Below are 21,293 nucleotides of genomic sequence, written 5' to 3' on the forward strand. Positions count from 1 at the left end.
CAATGAAGCATAGGGCTGTTTAAACTCGGTTGGGCATTAAAACATGCCTACAGAGAAAATATTTAACATCTTAACACACTTTTAAAGAGGCAGTGTGTATTATTCAGCACCTCCCAGTTGAAAAAAAAAAACATAATTCATTTAAAAAATATAGATAATAAAGTAATAAGCAAAATTATTTAACTATTATTAAAAAATCTTACATAGCATGAGCCTCACCCAGGTTCATATAATTGACGTAATTGTCAGCCATCTTGTTGCTATGGGTAACCAAAAACCTAAACAAAAGATTTTCTTATATAATAAGAAAGATTGTACAATTTGGTCACTTTCAGTCTCCATAGTTTATTTTTTATTTTAAGCATTCACTTTCCGCTGCACTACACAGGACAGCAAGATCTGATACCCACTGTTCCTTTAATTTTTCATGAAAATTGGAAATCTGTTGAAAGACGGTGCTCATCCTATATTTTCGCCCATATACATGTTAATATTTGTTTTATTTTTCCTTCTATTATGCTCTCACAAGCTGTCTTACTTATGAGGCATCCCTGAGGATATACTTCCTTTCTTACATAACAACGTAAAAGCACTTCAATGTGTGTAGTGACAACACAATAGTGGATTTTTAGAGAACAGGAAAAGGTTGTTTCGACTTTTTTTTTTAAAGATTCTTTCACAAAAAAGCAAGAGAACATTTCTTTGGGGATCACTGATAACCAGTTTTCCAGCTAACTTGAAAAAGAAAAATGAGCTTGTCCAGAGTGACCTGCAATATCTGATCAATTGATGTGCATGTCTTCAAATATATCTAGTATCCCTGTAAATATACCTAATATACCTGTGTTTAAAATTTTAACGTTGTTTTTTTGGGAAGGGGACAAGATTTTGACTTTTTTTTCAGTATCTGATGAGCGCTTACACATTCAATAGAAAAGTCTCCAAATAATAGCCTGATTGATATTTTTTTTACATTAATAATGGATTTTTTATGTTGTGTGGCATTTGTTTAACCCTTTATGGTTCTTGTAAAATCCACCTGAAATCCCAATCCAAGACATGCCCAAAGTAAATTGCGTGCTGTTCTTGAACCATTTGGAGCATAAGGACGTTTTTTGTAAGGTAACGCTCTGAAGTTTTGTCCCAAACCCTAAATCAAGTGCTACTAAAATTGAGTAATCCGAGTTGGAACGCACTAAAATGGAAGATTTTTATTCTCCTTTGAATCAAATGCGGCAGATGAGTGCAACATGAGCATCTTAGCTGAAAAACAGTTTGAAGCGTTACCCAGTACCTTGTCAAATTTGATCACAATCTGAAAAAGTAAACATTGTGTTTGACACATTTTTCTAATGGTAGGTCTAGGCTTTTCCAAAGGCGGCCATTTGGAGACAACCAGTTACAGCCCTAAAAACCTTGCAACCAAGTATTTTATTTTGCCCGATTTTTAGACATCGTAACAGAGTTGTGAATGTTTGACTTCTCTTTCCAGAAGTAAATCCATGATCGTGCAAAAATAGTGCAGACTGGGGTGGTGGTCCCTCTTTTGAAGACGGGGGACTGTAGAGTGTGTTTCAACTAAAGGGGAATCACACTTCTCAGTCTTCCTGGTAAGGCCTTTTTGGGGGTACTCAGAGAAGGGCCTGTCGGGACATCGAATTTCGGATTCAAGGAGTAGCAGTGTTGTTTTCGTCCCGGGCCGTGGAACAGTGGACCAGCTCTACCCACTCTGCAGGGTCCTAAAGGGTGCATCGGAGTTTTCCTATGCGGTCTACATGTGTTTTGTGGACTTGGAGAAGGCATTCAACTGTGTTCCTAACTCAGCTCTGTGGCGTGTGCTTCGGGATTAGTCCCTGTATGCCTAGTCCATGAGTTTGGGTCCGCATTGCCAGCAGTAAATCTGTCTCGTTTCCTGTGGGATTTGGACTCCGCCAAAGCTGCACTTTGTCCCCGATTCTGTTCTTAACTTTTATGGACAGAATTTTAGGCGAAGCCCGGTGGGAAAGGGATCCAGTTTGGAGGTCTCAAAATTGCATCTCTGCTTATGCAAATGATGTCCTGCTGTTGGATCTTCACCTCTCACTGAAACGGTTCGCAGCTGAGTGTGAAGCAGCCGAAATGTAGATTGGCACTTCAAAGTCCGATGCTACGGTTCTCAGCATGAAAAGGGTGGCATGCTCTTTCCGGGTACGGGATGAGATTCTGCCCCAAGTGGAGGAGTTCAGTTATCCCAAGATCTAGTTCACGAGCGAGATTAGGATTGAACAGGAGATCTACAGACGGATCGGTGCAGCGTTTGCTGTCATGCAGATTCTGTACCGGTGCGTCTTGGTGAAGATGGAGCTGAGCTGAAAAGCAAAGTTCTCAATTCCCCGGACGAGCTACGTTCCAACCCTTACCTATTGTCATGAACTGTGGGTCATGACCAAAAGAACAAGATACTGAAATGAATTTCCTCCCCAGGGTGGCTGGGGTCTGCCTTAGAGATAGGGTGAGAAGCTCATTCATCCCGGAGGGACTCAGTGTAGAGCTGCTGCTCCTCCACATTGAGAGGAGCCAGTTGAGGGGGCTCGGGGATCTGATTAGGATGCGTACTGTAGTCCTCCCTTGAGGTGTTCCAGGCATGTCGCACCAGCCTGAAGACCCTGGAGACGACCCTGGACACACTTTAAAGACTACATCTCTAGGCCAGCCTGGGAACGCCTCAAGATCCCGTCTGGTAAATTGGATGGCTGGGGATAGGGAGGTCTGCTGAGGCTGCTGCCCCTGCGACCCAACCATGGATAAGTGAAAGTAAATGGATGAATCTATTTCGAATTATAATTATTTGATATAATTTTTTGATGTAACATTCTATTTTTTACACAATTTTTTATTTTTGAACCTTTTGGCCCACCATAGAGAGAAAGCACCGCAGCCTCTTCTCTATTCCGGTCGCGACGCCCGAAAGCAATCCATCTAAAGTTAGCAAAATCAAGAAGGCAATGAGGCGGGCCTGACAGGGAGAGAGCTCGCTCACAACAGCGAGGGAGAGCGCTGGATGGCCGCCGGCCAATCGTCTACAATGTAATCTCCGCCCCACTTGATGGATTTCCGATGCGGGTGTCCCGCACAAGGACACCTGGCCGCCTGAAGAGCTACATGATATACAGGCGGCTCCTTCGAGAGCCTCGCAGGCCTGTGGATGTGCACCTGGTGGGAGGAAGGGCCAAAGTCAAGCTCAGGTTATGGAATGTTAATACAAGTGTGAGAAGGACAGTGTTTGGCGTCTTAGTGAAAAAATATAGTTATTGTTATTAGTTACTCCGTTTGAAAAGTGACTGCTTGGGATTGTTTGCCCTCTTTGGACCACATTAGAAGAGAGTTTCAGTCTCCCAGAGGGACAAAAGGTGCATCTGTTTTTCTTTTCTAGTAAGATGCTGACAAGGTCTTTTTTTTCACCTGCCACTCACAATACACTCCAAAAGAGTAGTAGGTCACTATAACCCCATTTAAGACAAGTGTAGAATTGTGTCAATCTGGCTTCATTTCCCGGGAGATTTGCACAAACAGCTCCACAAGTTTAATGTTTTGTTTGGAATAATTCCTAAAAGTGTCCTGTTTTGTACATAAATCGCATCATTTTCTTCAACAAATGTGTTGAGTTGTTTGAGGTTGTATCCGCAACTTGGAATTTTGCTACTCTCTGGAAACCTCTCCTGGGTTAAAGTCTTTCTCGCTGCCTCAGCCAGCTCCTTCCTCTTTTCCTTTTTCTTCTTCCATGGGGTGAACAGGCCTTTTCTCACTTTTACCAATTTTCAGGCTACACTACCAAAAAAACAGGATCAATCTCCACTCTTCATTTTGTCTTTTTTGCGAGTCGGATGCTCGCAAGGGCATTCCTGCTGATCTCCTTAGCAGCCTAACAGCCTAGACAAGGGTAAACTAACTGTTTTTTTAAAACAAACCATTGCGATGGCCCGCGGCTGCATAACGCCACAGGTATCTGACACCCAAAAGCAGCCTGTTATTCTGAAAGTAACTAGTTACAAATGACCATATGCACTCACATTGAAGCCGGCTGGAACTGCTTAAGAATAGCACACAACAGACATGGGGACTTGAGACTTAGTGACTTGGACTCGAGTCGACTCGAGTCGCTGTTTTTATGACTTGTGACTTGACTTGGACTTGGCAATCTAAGACTCGGGACTTGACTTGTGACTTGACTTGCCCAAGAAAAAAATACTTGGGACTTACTTGGGACTTGAAGGTGAAGACTTGAGACTTACTTGAGACTTGCACATGTGTGACTTGGTCCCATGTCTGGCACACAATGAAATAAATATCAGAAAATGTGTACACTAACATGTTGAAGCAATGAACACTCTTTATTCCATGGATTGCTCAATCTTGAGATCTCACAAACTATCTTGGTAATGTCCAAGATTTTTTGTTTTTTCTCCAAGCACGGTGTACTGCAAGAATGATTTAACAATTAAAAAGATCAAAACTCGGCTCTCTTTCATTGTAAATTCTGTACTCACGTTCGCCGCATTTATATGGTTCTTCCTGTATAAGCCACACCCCCTCCTCACAGGCGGACTAGCATTAAAGTACTTGGTGACACACAACCAAATATGCACATTTAAACTAATTGTCTGAGATTTATTTCATAGTTCCAAGTATCACTTTGGTGTGAGTTTAAAAGGTTGGGGGAATATCAGTAGAGAAAAATTACTTATCCACTGTATTTTGTTGATAGATAGATATTAACACCTAGCTTGAATTCTGTGTTGCGTTGCTGGCGCATTGAGTGATGTAGATTAGTTCGTGATCGAAGGATGAAAGAGTCGTAGATGTTGTAATTTTTATTTTTCTCTGAAAAGGTAGCAGAGTAAGGAACCACGTTGTGACGACAGCTGAGGTAGAAAATGTTATTAGTAACACGTTACAGTAACTGTTACTGAGAACAGTAATTGCGTTTTAACCCGTTACTCCCAACACTGGAGCAGGGTTGGGAATGGTTGCTTTAACTGGATTACTTTCAATTACTTTTGGATTACTCCAATACCAAATATGCTAATAAAAGAGAAAACTAAATATGAATACAATTATGACTCACAACACATGGTAAGCTTTCTTTCCTGGCTTTGATCTATTTGATCTCTGGCAAAACTAACATAAAATGCGACAGAAACAAAATTAAAATAAATCCAAACAGCTTGCCAACATCATTTTTGCCGTTCCATGTATTCCGATACTCCCCAAGCCTGCACAAAATTTAGTCATTGTATTCATATTTAGTTTCTTTTGTCTTTTATTAGGATATTTGGTATTGGAGTAATCCAAGAGTAATTTAAAGTAATCCATTTAAAGTAACCCTACCCAACCCTGCACTGGAGAAGGAAATTGGCTCAACAATCTTATAATTGAGGGTTAGCGCATCGTCATCTGTCACTTTGACAAGGGACATGGCTTTTTCCTGGGGCGTGCGATTTCATCCTTTTGAGAAAATCTCTTACCCATCTTCAGCTTTTTTTGCACTTCCCCAAGGTGCCTTTCAATCAACATGCCCTTGCCTCGCCTCCCAGGCATGTAAGTCTAAGTATCGGCCCTGCACGGCTCCCACCGACCTGGTGCTTTCGGCCAATGCCCCGGGTGACAAAATGGCAGGGAAATGGAGGTTTGGTGAAGGTCAGTGATGTTGTAGGGTCGCAAGGATCTCAGTTTGAGTTCCGACTCCTCAAACAACTCGCTGGGATTGGTGATGATTGAGGTTTTGTCCTGAAACCAAAGTAGACTTTTGGAAGATTCACCTTTTTCAGCTCGGCTTACTAAGAAAAGACGGATCTTTTGGATTCCGACTTGGTTTGTAATTCTCAAATAATTTATAATTATTTTATAAAGGCATAAACTATACGATGCTACTATATAATACTATGATGACACCACTCATATTGACCAGTCACCATCCCCGTCAAGAGGGAGAGAAACGAGCAAGAAAGATCAAGAGTGAAAGTGAGAGACAGCAAAAAAAAGAAGAGATAGAGCAAGAGGTTGGAAGACACACAGAGAGAGAGAGGCTGAGAGAGAAGGAGGGAGAGAAAGAGAAAGAAAAAATAAAAGTGCAATAAAATAGTAGAGAAACCGATAAAAAAGAGAGAGAGAGTACAAGAGAAAGGAAGATCAAGAAAAGTTAGAAAGAAAGAGAGAGTGAAGAAGAGATAGAGAGAAGACAAAAATATTGAGAGAACAAGAGAGTAAGAAAAAGATGAGATAGACAGAAAAAAGAGAGAAAGAGGGAGAGAGATATTAAGAAAGAAATATAAAAATACAGAGAGAACGCTTGAGAGAGAGAGAGGGAGAGAGAGAGAGAGATAGAGAGAGGGAAAGAGAGCGAGAGAGAAAGAGAGAGAGCAAAAACAAGAAAAGAGAGAATGAGAAGGTGGAAGAGAGGGAGAGAGAGGGGGGGAGGAAGGAGGAGAGAGGGGGAAAGAGAGAGAGCTAGCTCCTCATTGATAGTGAGCGAGCCAGTGCCGTATACGTCAAAGAGCCATCTCATAAATCCGTTTCGTTCACAAACGACCCATAACTATTATTTATCTCCAGTAAAAGATGAAGCAATTCGAAAAATAAGGTCTAAAAAAGACTCCAGGAATTTAAAAACGGACCACCAGGGAAAACCAATGAGATTTGGAAAAATTCAATTTAGCTAAAAAAGGAAAATTCCAAGACTTAAGCCTCGCCGAAGGAAGACATCTGCTCTGCTGGGACTTGACAAAGAAGATTTGAGTATCCAATTTGCTGTGGAGACGAGTCACTGTGTTACCTTGGAATCGTCGCCTAATTGCCACTTTATTTTTTCACTGTATGGCACAAACCGAGCGTGGCTACAATTAATTCACGCCCAATTAGTTGGCTGGCGAAAGGAGAACTGTGGGCAGCCGCTACAGATACTCAGGACACCGCATCAATTTTCAGGGTTTCCGATCACTTCCTGTGCCTTGCCAATTGTGAGCTTCGGCTTGTCTTTCAAAATCAAACCTTCACAACCTTGAACCCTGCTACCCTTTTTACAAGCTTCCTGTATCAGGACATAGAGTGACTTATTTGAAGTATGGACATGTATCTTATGTGTCAAGAACCAGAACAGGATCAGGACCCAATCCCATGACGTTCTCACACAAACCTTTATTTTTACGGGAAATGGGGAGTCATGCACGTTAGGCAGCCGGTCTGGCGTGGAAAGACAGGAAGCCAGAGACCGACAAGATCGATTCCAATTGCCCGAGTTGATATCGGACAGATGGGGTCAATACCGGACAGGACGGGACAGACAGGATAGGTAACGAATCAGGATATCGAAAATAAACAGGAGATACTAGACGGGAACGAAAACTGAAGAAAATGAACAGTACAAAAATAGATTGATACCAAACTGGAAACGGGAACAATACCGGACAGGAAATGCCAACAGGAACAGGACCGAGTCGAAACCCACGTCTTGCGGGGCAGAAGTTCGTTAACGGACTGACGAAAGAAAAATGAGAGCACTGAGCTTAAAATAGACAGAAAGCCAATCCGTCAATGAGCCGCAGCTGGTGCCACACGGGCAGGGCCATTTGGGCGGCATGGGAAATTGTTGAAAACTCAATAAAAACTGTGAGTTAGAAAAGCCGACGGAGGTAGAGAGCCTGCTGGGAGTAATCAAATTGATCAAGGGGAGTTCAGTAAGGAAAGAGTAAAAAATAAGATACAATTTTTGGGGTTTTGGTGCTTATTTTGTGAAAATGTTTTGTGAAATTCCTAAATTGTTTCCACAATGTCTTCCTTAAAACAACCATGAAAGATGTTTTATCACTGACTGTTTAATATCCTGTTGTGTTCCGCGGTTGCAATCACCCTGCGATGCTAATGGTTGCCTGGCTGTGTTGACATGACTGCATAATGTGTACTGAAAATGGGACAACACTGAGTGGATTCTTCAATCTGTCTAAATCATTTATAAAACTGTCTTAAGGCTTCGTGACTTAAAAGCATATAAAAAATGCTGACTAAAAAAAGAAAGCCCGAAACGTCCTCAAGCTCTTTGCTGTCCCCAATAAAACCATTTTTAACTTTTATGCTAAACATTTTCCATGTTGCCCTTCTAACCTCTAACCTTTGAACTTCCAGATTTTCTTTGTCTTATTTGTAACCTCTCCTAATTTTTCTCCAAATTTCTTAAAGGGAACTTTGATAATGAGCGCCTGGCTATTGCTAGACAAAGAATCCCATACCGCCTCGGTCGGGTAGTTGACGAGTGGCTACTCGACAAAGGTAATAAAACCATTTTAACTCCACTAATGATCTCCCGCTAACCACCACTCTGGAAGAGATGCAGAACCACGTGACCTGGAGCTCTGAACCCCTTCCCCATCCTCCCAGCTAAACAAGTCAAGTTTTGAGTCCACCAATCGGGTTTTTTAAAATGAGTAACGCCCAGGTGAGCAAATCCTTATACCTGGACTGCATCTCTTCAGAGAACTAACCTTCAAATAACCTGACATAACTTCCCTTTCCCTACCCCACTCTCCTTAAAACACTCTGTTGAATTACTGTGTCTTTTGTTGGATGAATGTGACTCCAGTCAAAGGGGAAATGGAACAAGAAAGTCACTAAAAGTTAAAGGGACTGTCCAAAGTCGTTTAACCCTTTGAGTGCTGAGGGTTGTTGAATTGGAAATGGAAAAACAAAAATGCATGAACTTACTGCACATGTGTGTATAACGGAAACAAAAGCGGGTCTTTGTCGCCTCCGTTCGGGCAACGTCCGACACAAAACCCAATCAGAGGCGGTTCAGAGATAAAAGTGGTGCTGAACAGCGATCAATAAGACATGACTCGCCCACTTTCCGCCACCAAAGACGCATGCATCATTCTCTTTTATCTTTAAAGGATAGCGTCAAGATTTGGCAAGGAATAAATGAAATGAGACATCGGCCTTCTTTAGAGGCTTGATAGAACGCGACAGCCGAGCTCAAAGGGGTTAATTCTCGATCTAACCACCAAACACTAAACCACTGAGGGGACGATTCGGTGCGATCTGACCCGTATGCCCCGAGTCCCCTCAGTTTTAACCCGATTATAAATTCTTATAAACGCCTTTAAACGGGCTACAGAGTTAGCCCGAGAAGTTAACCAAGTTCTTACTGACTCTAAAGACCAGAAACTTTCAAGTGGCGATGCGCTTCGTGCAAAGACTCAGAGGGTTAAAACAAAGCGGTTGTGAATTCGTCCGTGGCTTTTCACTACTGTCCCTTTAACGTTTATTGTTTTCACCACTGAGAAAATGAAGCATGTGTTGTGTATCATTGTTTGAATTTTTGTGAATGGCGCTAGAACTTTTGGTCAAAGCTTGAAGCATTTCCAAATGTTCCAGGTTTTGGAACCACCCGGTAGGCCTGGACGACTTATCAATTTTATAGATTCGAATGTTTTATTAACGACGATTAAATGTATGATGATATCAAGCTTGTTTTTCTTCTATCCAGCTGCTGAATGTTTCACCATCATGGACTCCCATAGCTTCATTTCTGTAACTTCTGCCATTCTCTTTTGATGAATCAGGCGCAGTATGGCTATGACTAGCTGCTGGTGATATTTTGGCCTGGATTTAGCAAAAGTGGCTTAGTGACTACCCTTGTTGCTGCAACAGCTATGTTTAGCACAGGGTTACTCGCACTTTTTCAGTATGCGAGCTACTTATAAAATGACCAGGTAAAAACCAGGTATACCCACTTCAAAAAATTGAAGAATCAACTATTTTAAAAAAAGCCACCCAATCAGTGGAATTGAATGCCCAAAAGGTTTCATAAAGCACGCCTAAATAAATCAAATATCCACCCATCCATCCATTATCTACAGCGCTTATCCTCAGTCGGGTCGCAAAAGATGCTGGAGCCCATCCCAGCTATCTTCGGGCAGTGGACAGGGGAGAAGGAGACATACAACACGCTTATTCAGACTTCAGGAAAAATTGGGTGGCCAATTAACCTGACATGCATGTTTTTGGAATGTGGGAGGAAACTGGAGTTCCCGGAGGAAACCCACGCAAGCACAGGGAGAACATGCAAACTCTACACAGGAAGGTTCGATCTCATGACCTCAGAGCTGTGCCGCACACGTGCTAACCACTGCGCTGCCGTGCTGCCCTAAATCAAATACGTTTGATCAAATTGAAAAAAATATAATACAGTAGTAAATTCTAAAAAGTGTCCACTCCATCACTTAATTTAAGTCAGTTTTATTGTTCGTTGCTAATGTTTTTGTCCGATTATACTATTGCAATAAATAAGTAACACTATACTGCTGTAGTGCAGATCAAATAATCAAAAAAGAATTAAACATTAAACTCAATCTAGGTACATCCATCTATCCATCTATTATCCGTACCGTTTATCCTCAGTAGGGTCTCGGGGGTGCTGGCGCCCATCCCAGCTTTCTTCAGGCAGTGGGCAGGGGACACCCTGAACTGGTTGCCAGCCAGTCACAGGGCACACAGAGACAGACAACCATTCACTTGTCCATTCACACCTAGGGACAATTTGAACTAGCCAATTAACCTGACATGCATGTTTTTGGAATGTGGGAGAAAAACGGAGTGCCCGGAGGAAACCCACGCAAGCATGGGGAGAACATGCAAACTCCACACAGGAAGGTTTGATCCCATGACCTCAGAACTGTGCCGCACATGCACTAACCACTGCGCTGCCGTGCTGTCATCTAGGTACAAACAGGACTTAAATATGTGGTTGATAATCAAAATTAGTAATACATCCCTAAATATTTAATTTAATAACACTATTTTTGATTTGTTTCTGATACATATTTGTAAATGTAAATTTTACATTTCATTAAACTCTTTATCATTATAAAATCATAAATGTAAACAATACAATTTTAAAGACATTTATAATTATAATAAATTACACCTTTCATCAACAAAATTTGGAGTTCTCTAATTTGTCGCTGCAGCATGAGCAACTTTAATGTTCACGCTCAAATGCTGCATCTGCCCACTGCATAGCAGTGTAACCCAACGAATATAATGCACTGGATACACTTTCCGTGATCTACCAGTGCTACCTCTGCGATCCACCAGGAGATCGCCTGGTTTAGCAGATAGCGTTATAGTATTTGGGGATAGCTTCGATGGACAGAGGCAGATTTTTCAGCAAAATGTTGATTATCTCAAAATGAAACCCATTTGCCTGGTTATTAGCAAGTAAATTATATTTTTTCTCCTTTTTGGGTGATACCTGAATAGCCGTATTCGATAATAGGAGAGAAAAAAAAACGATTAGGAGAGAAAGAAGGCCAATCCCACCGGGAAAGTCACCCGAGTCCCTCATCGTCTCCCCAATCTCACCCCTGTCGAGCCTGATGCAGATCTCAGCGAGCATCTCCTTCCCATTCCCTGCCAGCTGACTAAATCCAAAGCGGCAGCCATTGCAGGGAAGTAATGAAGGGAACAAATCAGTCTCTGAAGTTGTGCCGGAAACTTTCCGTTCCTTTCTTCTTTGCCATCTCGCCGCGGTGCTGAGATGGAGCCGTCATCCTCATCTGCCCTCTGCATTTCCTCCTCAGATCCTGTCAGACAATCACCGCTCCACTCCCCGCATTGTTTTCCCTGGGGGAGGAAATTACAATAATAGCAAATAATTGGCATTCTTTTAGGAATTGCGTGTATCGAAAAGCCAAGTGTGCTAAGCAGTGTTGGGTTGACATCAAATTGATAAGAGATGATGCTGGTAACAGTCTCCAAACACTTATTATAGTTCCAATGAAGGGATTGATTGTATTTTAAGGTATTTTTCACAATTTTTCTATACAAAACATCCAATTTAGTCAGATATGATAGTTTCAGAGCATCGACAGCCCGATTTCAATTACACCAAGGATTTTCAAGAGTATTCAGTTCTGGGGACTGAGGTGGCCATTCCAGAACATTGCTCCGGGACTGGCAATATGTTCCATGTCAGGACCAGAACGGAAACAGGACCCAATTGCGTTACGTTTCTCTCAAGTTTTATCGGAGGAAAGAGAAAGGGCTGCGCCCACGCACAGTGTTCGCTGGACGGGGGAAGCAATTCGTTTTCGTACTCTGATTGTGCTCCGAACACGGAAGTGGATCTTCCGTAGCGAGCGATGGCAGTGTCAGGGACGGAAAAAAATGGTTCTGTAGACGGGACTGGGAGAGCAAGGCATAGTGGGGGTCGGAAGCGAGTCATAAGCCAGAACGGTAGAGTAGACATAGTAGGAGAACAAAAAGAGATCGTAAGCCGGGCAGGGAGAATAGATGTGGTCAGAAGCAAAACAGGTCGTAGCCGGAGACAGACGGGAGCAAAAACGGGACAGGTGGGTGTCAGGGTCAAAAATGGCTTGCCCAGTATTCACTGAGGTTCGCAGACGGACTGACAACAGAGGACAGACAGAACTGGATTCAAATACCGACAGGGAACCAATCAGAACTCGCGACAGTTGGCGCCAAATGAGCGGGCACAGCTGAGTCACATCAGTAATCATGACAGTTAAAAGTTGAAGGCGGCATGTTTTCTAGTCAGTATTGGCAACAAAAAGATAAACAATGTTCGAGAAAGTAGAAGTTATAGGGCTGGAAAATGTGACAACACAAACAGCCCTAAACACTGTTCGGTTCTACTAAGGCTTTCAGACATAGTACAATGTTCTAGAACGGCCATCTATGTCCCCAGACCTAAATATTATTGAAAATCTGTGGTTGTCTGAGCCCATCCAGCCTGGACCACATTTACCATCATAAAATGTGGAATAACCGACCAAATCAAATATTTCCCTGTAGTTTTTTCAACCCCCTTTTAATCAGTTTGTGCTATATCCAATGTTGAATAGATAAATCACTCCTTCCTTTCCTGATTCATTTTATGAATCAGTCGTCTCTTCTAAGGCCCCCTTAGAGACCAGACACAGACTCGTCGGGCTCTTGGACATAAATGCGTTTTGCTGCTTGTCACCATTGTCAGATACAATTTATCCATAGGGCTCTGCCACCAAACCTGCCCCACTTCTTCAGAGTGGTGAAAAAAATAAACGATTCCTAGTCATCAAAAAGAGGGGCAACCTTTGAGAGTAACTGGTAAACACTCTTGGAAATCGACAAACTTTGGCTGCAGGACGCCCACGGCGCTGTCCCCCGTTTTCAGCCCTACTTCAAGTTGTCTAGGTTGTTTTCGGATCATTTGACCATGCAAGATTGCAACTACCAGAGTGTCGGATAGAGATTATGAAGAAAAGCACGTACAGTATTTGTGGCGAAGGAAAAAAACGAATCAGGGCTGTGTCGCGTAAAATGCGGTACAAGCCCTATATTTCTAGACGACAGTGTCAGACCACTTTAAAATTCCCTCATTGTAGCTGTAGAATAGGGCCGGATTGCAACACAGAAGTAAGAAATCGTCTTTAATGTTGTTGTCATCGGTGATTGCTACGATATCGAAAGACCTTGCATTCACTTGTGATCGTTCCTTGCGAATTGAACTCCAGTGTCAATGACTCGGATGATACGCAAAGGAAACAGCGTGTTTGATAGACAGGGTTGGGTAGGGTTAGTTTAACTTGATTACTTTCAATTACTTTTGGATTACTCCAATACCAAATATGCTAATAAAAGACAAAATAAACTAAATATGAATAAAATTATGACTCACAACATGTGGTAAGCTTTCTCTCCTGCCTTTGATCTCTTTGATCTCCGGCAAAACTAACATAAAATGCGACAGAAACAAAATGAAAATAAATCCAAACTGCTTGCCAACATCATTTTTGCCGTTCCATGTATTCCGTTACTCCCCAAGCCTGCACAAAATTTATTAATTTTATTCATATTTAGCTTCTTTTGTCTTTTATTAGCATATTTTGTATTGGAGTAATCCAAAAGTAATTGAAAGTAATCAAGTTAAAGTAACCCTACCCAACCCTGTTGATAAATAACTTCCCGGCCGCTCAATTCAGATGTATAAATTGAGGACTTCATTTTTGAGCATTCCCTAAAACTCATATTTTGCTCCTGCTAAAAATTATACGAGTAACGTTTGTGAAAACATGAGCTAATTTATCGTCCCAGAAGGGCTTCGGAAATGTTCTTAGACGACACTGCAGTGTTTTGACTTAGAGCGCTTGCGTTTTGGAAAAAAACAGCGTGTGGTTTTCCCCTGTGCCCTGGGGATCATAGTAAACTGGGGAGCAAGCACCACATTTATTCAACTTGTTACTCGACATCTTTGGGACTGCACTGTATTCCTTTTCAAAGTTACACCTGACACCAAATAACGAAATGCCCATCGCACACTGCGCAAGGCGTAATGGGTTGTGTCAGATCTGTGTCCCACCTCCATTACACTCTTTCCCAACTGTCTTTTTAAACTACAGATGAAATTGACATTTGTTTATATGGACGCCTTCAGGCTTTAGTGTTCCTAGTAAACACAAAACCATTAAGGGGCTAACATTTGGCAGTGAAAACCTCCTTACTGCTATTTACGTGAGACGCGACACACCCTCCGGATGAGATGAAGTATTTTACCAACTTGTCCATTTGCTGCCTCTCTCTCCCACCCCCGCAAATAATCCCCTCGTGCCAGATCACGAGGGCTAAAAGTATCAAGCGCTCCCCTGCAGCCGGTATTACGCATCCACGGAAAAGCTATCCGTGCATTAGCGAGGAAAGTCGGCCCGCTCGGCCCGGCAAACGGATTCCTCATATCTGAGATGGAGCCACATTATCCGATGCAGCTTTTGTATTGTGTTCCCATGTATCTAATATTGCGGGTAGCCTGTGTCATGAATCTAAAACTCCTTTACAATATGCGCCTCCAGTCTCCTTCGACACGAAACGATTCCCGCATTTCCCCAAGGTTAAGTATGTCATTATTCCGGCATGCCTCAGGGGCTGCATTTGGGATTTGAGGCATCGAAAAGGGAACGGGGTTTTTTTTTCGTTTAAAGGGCCCTCCATTACGTGTCCTGTCGCCGCTTCCCTGACACATGCTTGGTTGAAGGTATGGCCTACTAATGTGATAAATGATAAATAGCACTTCATTTAAATAGCGATATTCCAACCAACAAGGCCCTCAAAAGTCTTTGAATTTGACGACACATTTAGCCTGATGAAGCAGAAGCAATTCATGGGTCAGTACCTTCCTGAAGGATATCTTGACATGGTCAAAGAAGCAGCCAACTCAAATGCCCGAACACCCAAACAAGTTAAGCACCTCGGCACCCAAGTCGGTCATGCTTTCGTCCCTCCAGCTGAAACGGGACACATGAAAGTGGCCGTGTCACTCAGGTCGGGGGGACACAACACTCTTTTATTCAACAGCAGGGCCTGACAGTTTTCACTGGTTTACCCCTGCCGCATCATACAGGCGCCCTGCCCATCCCTTAGAACACGTCTAAACATCCCACTATTCTTTTACAACACCTCTCCACTCCCTCCTATCAACAACAAGAGCTCTAGCTTCCACTATATTTAGACCCTGAAGTGCACTCATAACACCATCCATCACGTCAATCGCAGCCTTCCTCTTGGTCTCCTTCCATTTACTTCTCAGTTTTGAAAAACAATCGCAATCTCTGGCACTGTCATCCAAAGGTGAACCTAGGTCAGTATCCAATACGATATTTTTGCAAAAAAAAAGTTGTGAAAAACAAACGGGGAAGTACAGAAATTGTCCATTCAGGCACCGTTACAAAACCTGAAGATCAGCAATCTTCTGATCTCAGTATGACAGTTCCCTGCATGTGAACGTACTTGCACATCTAAGCTCGTTGATTCTACAATTGTGCGTTCCGTTTAAGTAGGTCACTCCAGCAGAGACTGCAGTTCCGTTTAAAACAACAAAAGGGAACGAATTAATGTGCAATATTTTGAGGTTTGACTCAACCCACCTTTGACTGAATCATAATTTTTAAGCTCTTGGCAATATTGACTGCTTGATCTCAGCTTGAGGTAGAACTAAATCTGTGGTCCCAAACTCATTTTACTGAAGAGCATTTTCAACCAAGCCTCAGGATGCTGTCCACTCTAGAGTCTCGGAGACCGCCGGGTACTGATTGCGTGAAATAGGAGACCCTCCAAGCTTTCCTCTCAACAAGGAGTTGAGAGTCTCAAATCAAAATTGCTTCTATTTTACGTCTTTCTGTCTCCCTCATGTAGCTATCAGGTTCAGAACGAGAATAGAAGGCCCACAGTGCTCGTTCAGATCCACTATATTACGAGTGTTTAGACGATAAATTAAACTTTATGAAAGAGTAATGCGCGCCATCATCAGGGGGTGTTGAGTGTCGGTGGTCCTGGTTGACTCATTTCACAGTCTGCATCATCTATAAATATGATAGACCCCCATTGCTATTGGATGACATTTAGTTTTCCATTAAGCGCGTGTATTTGATGAGCGACCATAGTGGTTTCTCTTCTCAACTGTGTTTTTAATGCCACTGTATTAGACCATCTCAACAAACTGTTGGCTCAAAACCCGGGACAAGAGAAAATCCTTAGTTTGGCCTCACCTCTTCTCGAGTTGGCGTTACTCCCGGTTCCTGGTTAAGCATTCAAACTCCATCCCTCGCCATCCGTCCATCAATCCATCGTGATTAAGGATAATGAGCAACCTCTGCTGAATTAAACATTACCTACAACAGGCCTGACAGACTTTTTTTTTAAAACCTGTGGCAGAGGTGCTTTATCATTGTGCGGCTCCAACGTACTGGAGGTCAATAACACAAAGCCGGAGTTGTTGTAATTTATTCCATCTGCGGTCTGATGAGATCCTTTCTCGCGTTAACGTGTCAAGGTCGCCACAAAAAGGCCTGCCGCTTGGTGGAAAAGTTCTCGCGCCTTCTGTGAGTGTGTTTGCTGCTCTGTTTATCGGTGTGACTCATTTGTTTCCCTCCTTCTCGACACTCTCTCTCCTTCTCATCGTCTACCCCTGCCCTTTGCATCTTTTAGGTCGACAACTGACCATCTTTAACAGCCAAGCGTTCATCAAAATCGGCGGCGGCGAGAAAGGCCGCCACTTCCAGGGCCAGATCTCGGGCCTGTATTACAATGGCCTGCAGGTGCTGAAATTGGCGGCTGAAGGCGACGCCAATGTACAAACGCAGGGCAGCCTGCGCCTTGTAGGGGACGTGCCGTCCGTGCTCGCTACGGACGCTACCGCCACTACGCCATTGGCTGATATGTCCACCACTATCATGGAGACCACCACTACCATGGCCACCACAACAACCCGCAAACAGCGCTCGCCTACCATTCGGGATGGTGTCACGCAGGTGGGTTCCCCAGAGGTAGAGAATGGAGAGAGATGAGCTGCTACGGTGGAATGTTGTTCGGAAGTCACTGCTTGACTTTAAGCTACAAATATTGAAATCCATCCATCCATTATCTGCACCGCTTATCTCAGTAGGGTCGCGGGTGTGCTGGAGCCTATCCCAGCCAACTTCGGGCAGTGGGCAAGGGACACCCTGAACTGGTTGCCAGCCAGTCGCTGGGCACACGGAGACAGACAACTCGCTTGCTCATTCACACCTAGGGACAATTTGGAACGGCCAATTAACCTGACATTCGGTTTGTGATCCGAATACAGAAGTGGAACTTCTGTAGTGAGCGATGGCGGTGTCAGGGACGGAAAAACAGGTCGGTAGCCAGGACAGAAAGAGCAAAAAGGTGGTCAGGTCGGAAATGAGTCGTAAGCCAGGACAGGAGAGTAGATGTAGTCGGGATCAAAAAAGGGTCGTAAGCCGGGACGGGGGAAGCAGACGTGGTCGAGATCAAAACAGGTCGTAGCCGGAGACAAACGGGAGCAAAAACGGGACAGACAGGAGTCAGGGTCAAAAAAGGCTTGCCTTGTATCAACAGAGGTTCGCAGACGGACTGACAACCAGAGAGCGACAGGACTGGATTTAAATAGGGACAGGGAGCCAATCAGAGCCCGCAGTGGTTGGCGCCAAATGAGCGGGCACAGGTGATTCACATCGGTAATTGTAACTATTGTGGCAACAATATTTTAGCATCCTGCCAAGTTGTGCCTTCAAAATAAAAGCAAAATATAATATTACTTTCACTGCAGTTCAATTGACCTATTGCTGTTGTCATGAATCCACTCGCCAAGGTCTGTGGGTCAACAACAGTTTCATACAAAACGTACCACATGCATTACTAGGACTTTAAAATTCGGAGAGCTATTTATGTCACGGTTATAATGCTCTTTGATACATAGCCACATGTATAAATACATTTGTGGATTTTTTTGGGCAGTTAAAACGGTGAGAACTCAATCGGGGCCAACCCAAATTTCAATTTCTGCGCCGACTCCAAACTGCGTTCCAGCCTGATAGCTTTGATCGCAGGTGAATAATACGCTTTGACACTTTGAATAAAAATGAGAGATATGTGACCTGGATTTGCTATCAGCGCCACGTAGCAATAAGATCTCCATCTAAATGATTGTCACAAGAGCTTTCTGAGGCCAGCTTGGCTCCTTTTGGCCTCATTTGTTACAAAAGCGAGCAACAAGGGGGGTGCCTTTCAAAGTGCTTTTTGACAGTGCCTTTATTATGCAACCAGCATGATACTAGAAGCCTAAAAACCAAGAACAGGTTTTTAAACAAAGACTTAAGTGTGTCCGTCACTCACTTGTAAATGCACAATGATTAATTATTAATTTATTTTATAGAATACAGTAATTACTGTTTTTTCCTAGAGTTATGTTTGAAAAAGAACCATCGATTGTCAAAATCCTCGAAATAGAAACATTTATTTATGTATCCATTGAGATTAGCCCGACCCAAGCCCAACCAGAAATTCGAGTTGGGCGGGCCAAAAATGTGAATCTTGACGTTTAGGTGTGGGCCAGGCTTCTCTCTCGCTGACTTTTTTTAAGAGTACTGATGGATGGACGCAGGCTGTGCTGCGCTAGAGGAGGACCTAATCCATCGTGCAGCTCTTCCAATTATGAAAAGAAACAAAGAACAGTGACACACGGATGATTTTTTTTTAAAAAGTCAGCGAGAGGGAAGCCCTACTCCTCCCAAGTCTTCTCATATAAAATCTTAAATTTGGGGTTTGTTTCAAGCTCAGTCCCCAAAAATCAAGTTAATTTGTCGGTCTTGGGCTGGGTCTGCCACTAATATCCACGGGACTGGTCGGGCTGGATTATTCTAGGCCCGATTTTACCTCTAATTAAAACCAAAAAACAAACCCTGTTTACACGTTCAAGCATTTGTTTTACAAAAAGAAAAGTACTGTACTTGAGATTTTTTTTTTCTTACAAATAAGGTATGTACTGTCAAATTATGCACAACTAAATTCATGACACAATTCAATTGACCTTAAGTCATATTTATTTGTATAGCCCTCAATCACAAAATGTCTCAAAGGACTGCACAGACCAGAACGACACTAGCCACCAATCTGAAAACAACAGGCAGGCAAGGAAAAACTCAAAACAATAGGAAACCTTGAGAAGGGGCCTCACAATCCTCCTTCCAGATGACCAGGCTGCAATAGATATTGCAATACACAGAACATAGTGAACATGAATTAAAAAAAACAGGTAATATGTAACATTGTCTAAAAAGTCCATGACAGCAACGATGCCGCTTCACATAATACTTTGTGGCCATCATGTGGATGTTACCTTCCAGTTAGCTACCCAAATTGTTTAAAGACACGTTTTGGTCCCCCCAAATAAGAAAATAAATAAAAGCCTTCTAAGGAAAGAAACACATAGAGTATCCATCTATAGTAATTATAAAACGTTAAGAATGTGTTTAGTTTGCTCTTCTCCTTAAACCATATATTTTTCCATTATATAACATTTTTGTAAAAATGCAGGGGAGTCACTAGGGAGTACCAAAGAGCTGCATTTGACTCCAGATATCATGATAACTGATTAATTTCACCTGTGCCCGCTCGTTTGGCGCCAGCCACTACTGGCTTCCTGATTGGTTCCCCGTCCTACTTAAGCTCCGTCCCGTCACTCGCCTGTTGTCAGTCTGTCAGTGAACCTCTGTTTCTACAAGGCAAGCATTTTGACTCTGACTCCCGTCAGTCCCGTTTTTTCACCCGTTTTCCGTCCGTCCGTTCCTGATTTCCCTGTTTGTCTCCGGCTGCGACCCTGTTTTTGACCCCGACCACGTTTTTATCTCCCATCCCGGCTATTGACCTGTTTTTCTGTCCACTACACTACGATCTCCCGCTCCGGACGATCCACTTCCGCTGCCTTTCCTCTATATCTCAATAAACTTTAACGTTACGCATCTGGGTCCTAATTCCATTCTGGTCGTGACACCAGAGCCTGTTTAGTAGACCAAGAAGTCAAAGTTTCTTGGCGATAGAAAGCCTCTTCATCTGTTTTTTGGTGCTTTGTGGGTCTAGATCGTTTCGTTGACGTGATGGCTTTTAGAAAAACTCGGCATTGTAGGTTTGGCAAGCTGTTTTAAGTATATTTACAACTTAGTCTGCACCGTTATTGATGCACAGGCAAACACTGGCAGAAAAGGGGCGGGGTGACTGTTTAGCCTATCGGAATACAGAACACATTACATGATAAAAATCTGCAAAACCGGGATACAGTGAGGAATGACTGTTTATTCATTCATCTTGTTTATTTTTTTACGCAGAATGCGGATGAAATTTTGGTCGCTTCCGCCGAGTGTCCGAGCGACGATGAAGATTTGGAGGAGTGCGAACCCGGAAACGGTGAGTCGACTCAACGGGGGGTTCCGATGCTTGTTCTACTGAGTGAGGTTATGAGGAAGGAAACGAGATTCTAGGGAGTTCTTGGTCCTGACTTCTCCATCATCGCCGTGCAGCTCGGATCGGTCACTAGCGGTCCTGAAAAAAGCTTGTGAGTTTTCGGACAATGCCTGTTTAGGCGTAACGTGGTTAAGTCTAAAAACAGTTTCAGTGTCCTGCTACGGTTTGTAACAGTACTTATTTTATTACCCAGTGCAGCGAACAATGGAACAGTTAAGTCTGTACTGCAAAAATAAAAAATGATATATAGATAAATCCTTCCCTATGGCCTAACATTTTGTTTAACTCATTCAATGCCATATGTTTAAGTGTAGGTGCCGGACAATTTTTTTCACCATTTTGACTCATTTTTGAAGGCCTACATGGGATTTAGTTCTGTAGCTATGTGGGCATAGGACATATCAAAAGAAAGCTTCAACCCTCATCTTTCATTGGGAAAAAAATGATCTTTCTAGCTTTAACTATGGTTAGGTGAA

At 42.9% G+C, this 21,293-nt stretch overlaps 1 protein-coding gene across 7 annotated transcripts in view; it reads left to right on the top strand.

Annotated features, from left to right (window-relative positions):
- nrxn2b (neurexin 2b) overlaps nucleotides 1-21,293 on the top strand; it is a 631,720-nt gene that overhangs the window by 592,120 nt on the left and 18,307 nt on the right. For 6 of the 7 annotated variants that reach the window (XM_088347972.1, XM_088347965.1, XM_088347968.1 and 3 more), the window contains 3 exons: nucleotides 8,212-8,301; nucleotides 17,008-17,330; nucleotides 20,682-20,760. In XM_088347972.1, coding sequence (XP_088204098.1) covers nucleotides 8,212-8,301; nucleotides 17,008-17,330; nucleotides 20,682-20,760 — 492 coding nt within the window. The remainder of the gene's footprint in view (nucleotides 1-8,211; nucleotides 8,302-17,007; nucleotides 17,331-20,681; nucleotides 20,761-21,293) is intronic. The other variant, XM_088347971.1, reaches the window with a different exon arrangement.

The sequence above is a fragment of the Urocampus carinirostris genome, chromosome 11 (assembly GCF_059441175.1).
Source record: "Urocampus carinirostris isolate Australia breed hairy pipefish chromosome 11, RoL_Ucar_1.0, whole genome shotgun sequence".
Classification (NCBI taxonomy): domain Eukaryota; kingdom Metazoa; phylum Chordata; class Actinopteri; order Syngnathiformes; family Syngnathidae; genus Urocampus; species Urocampus carinirostris.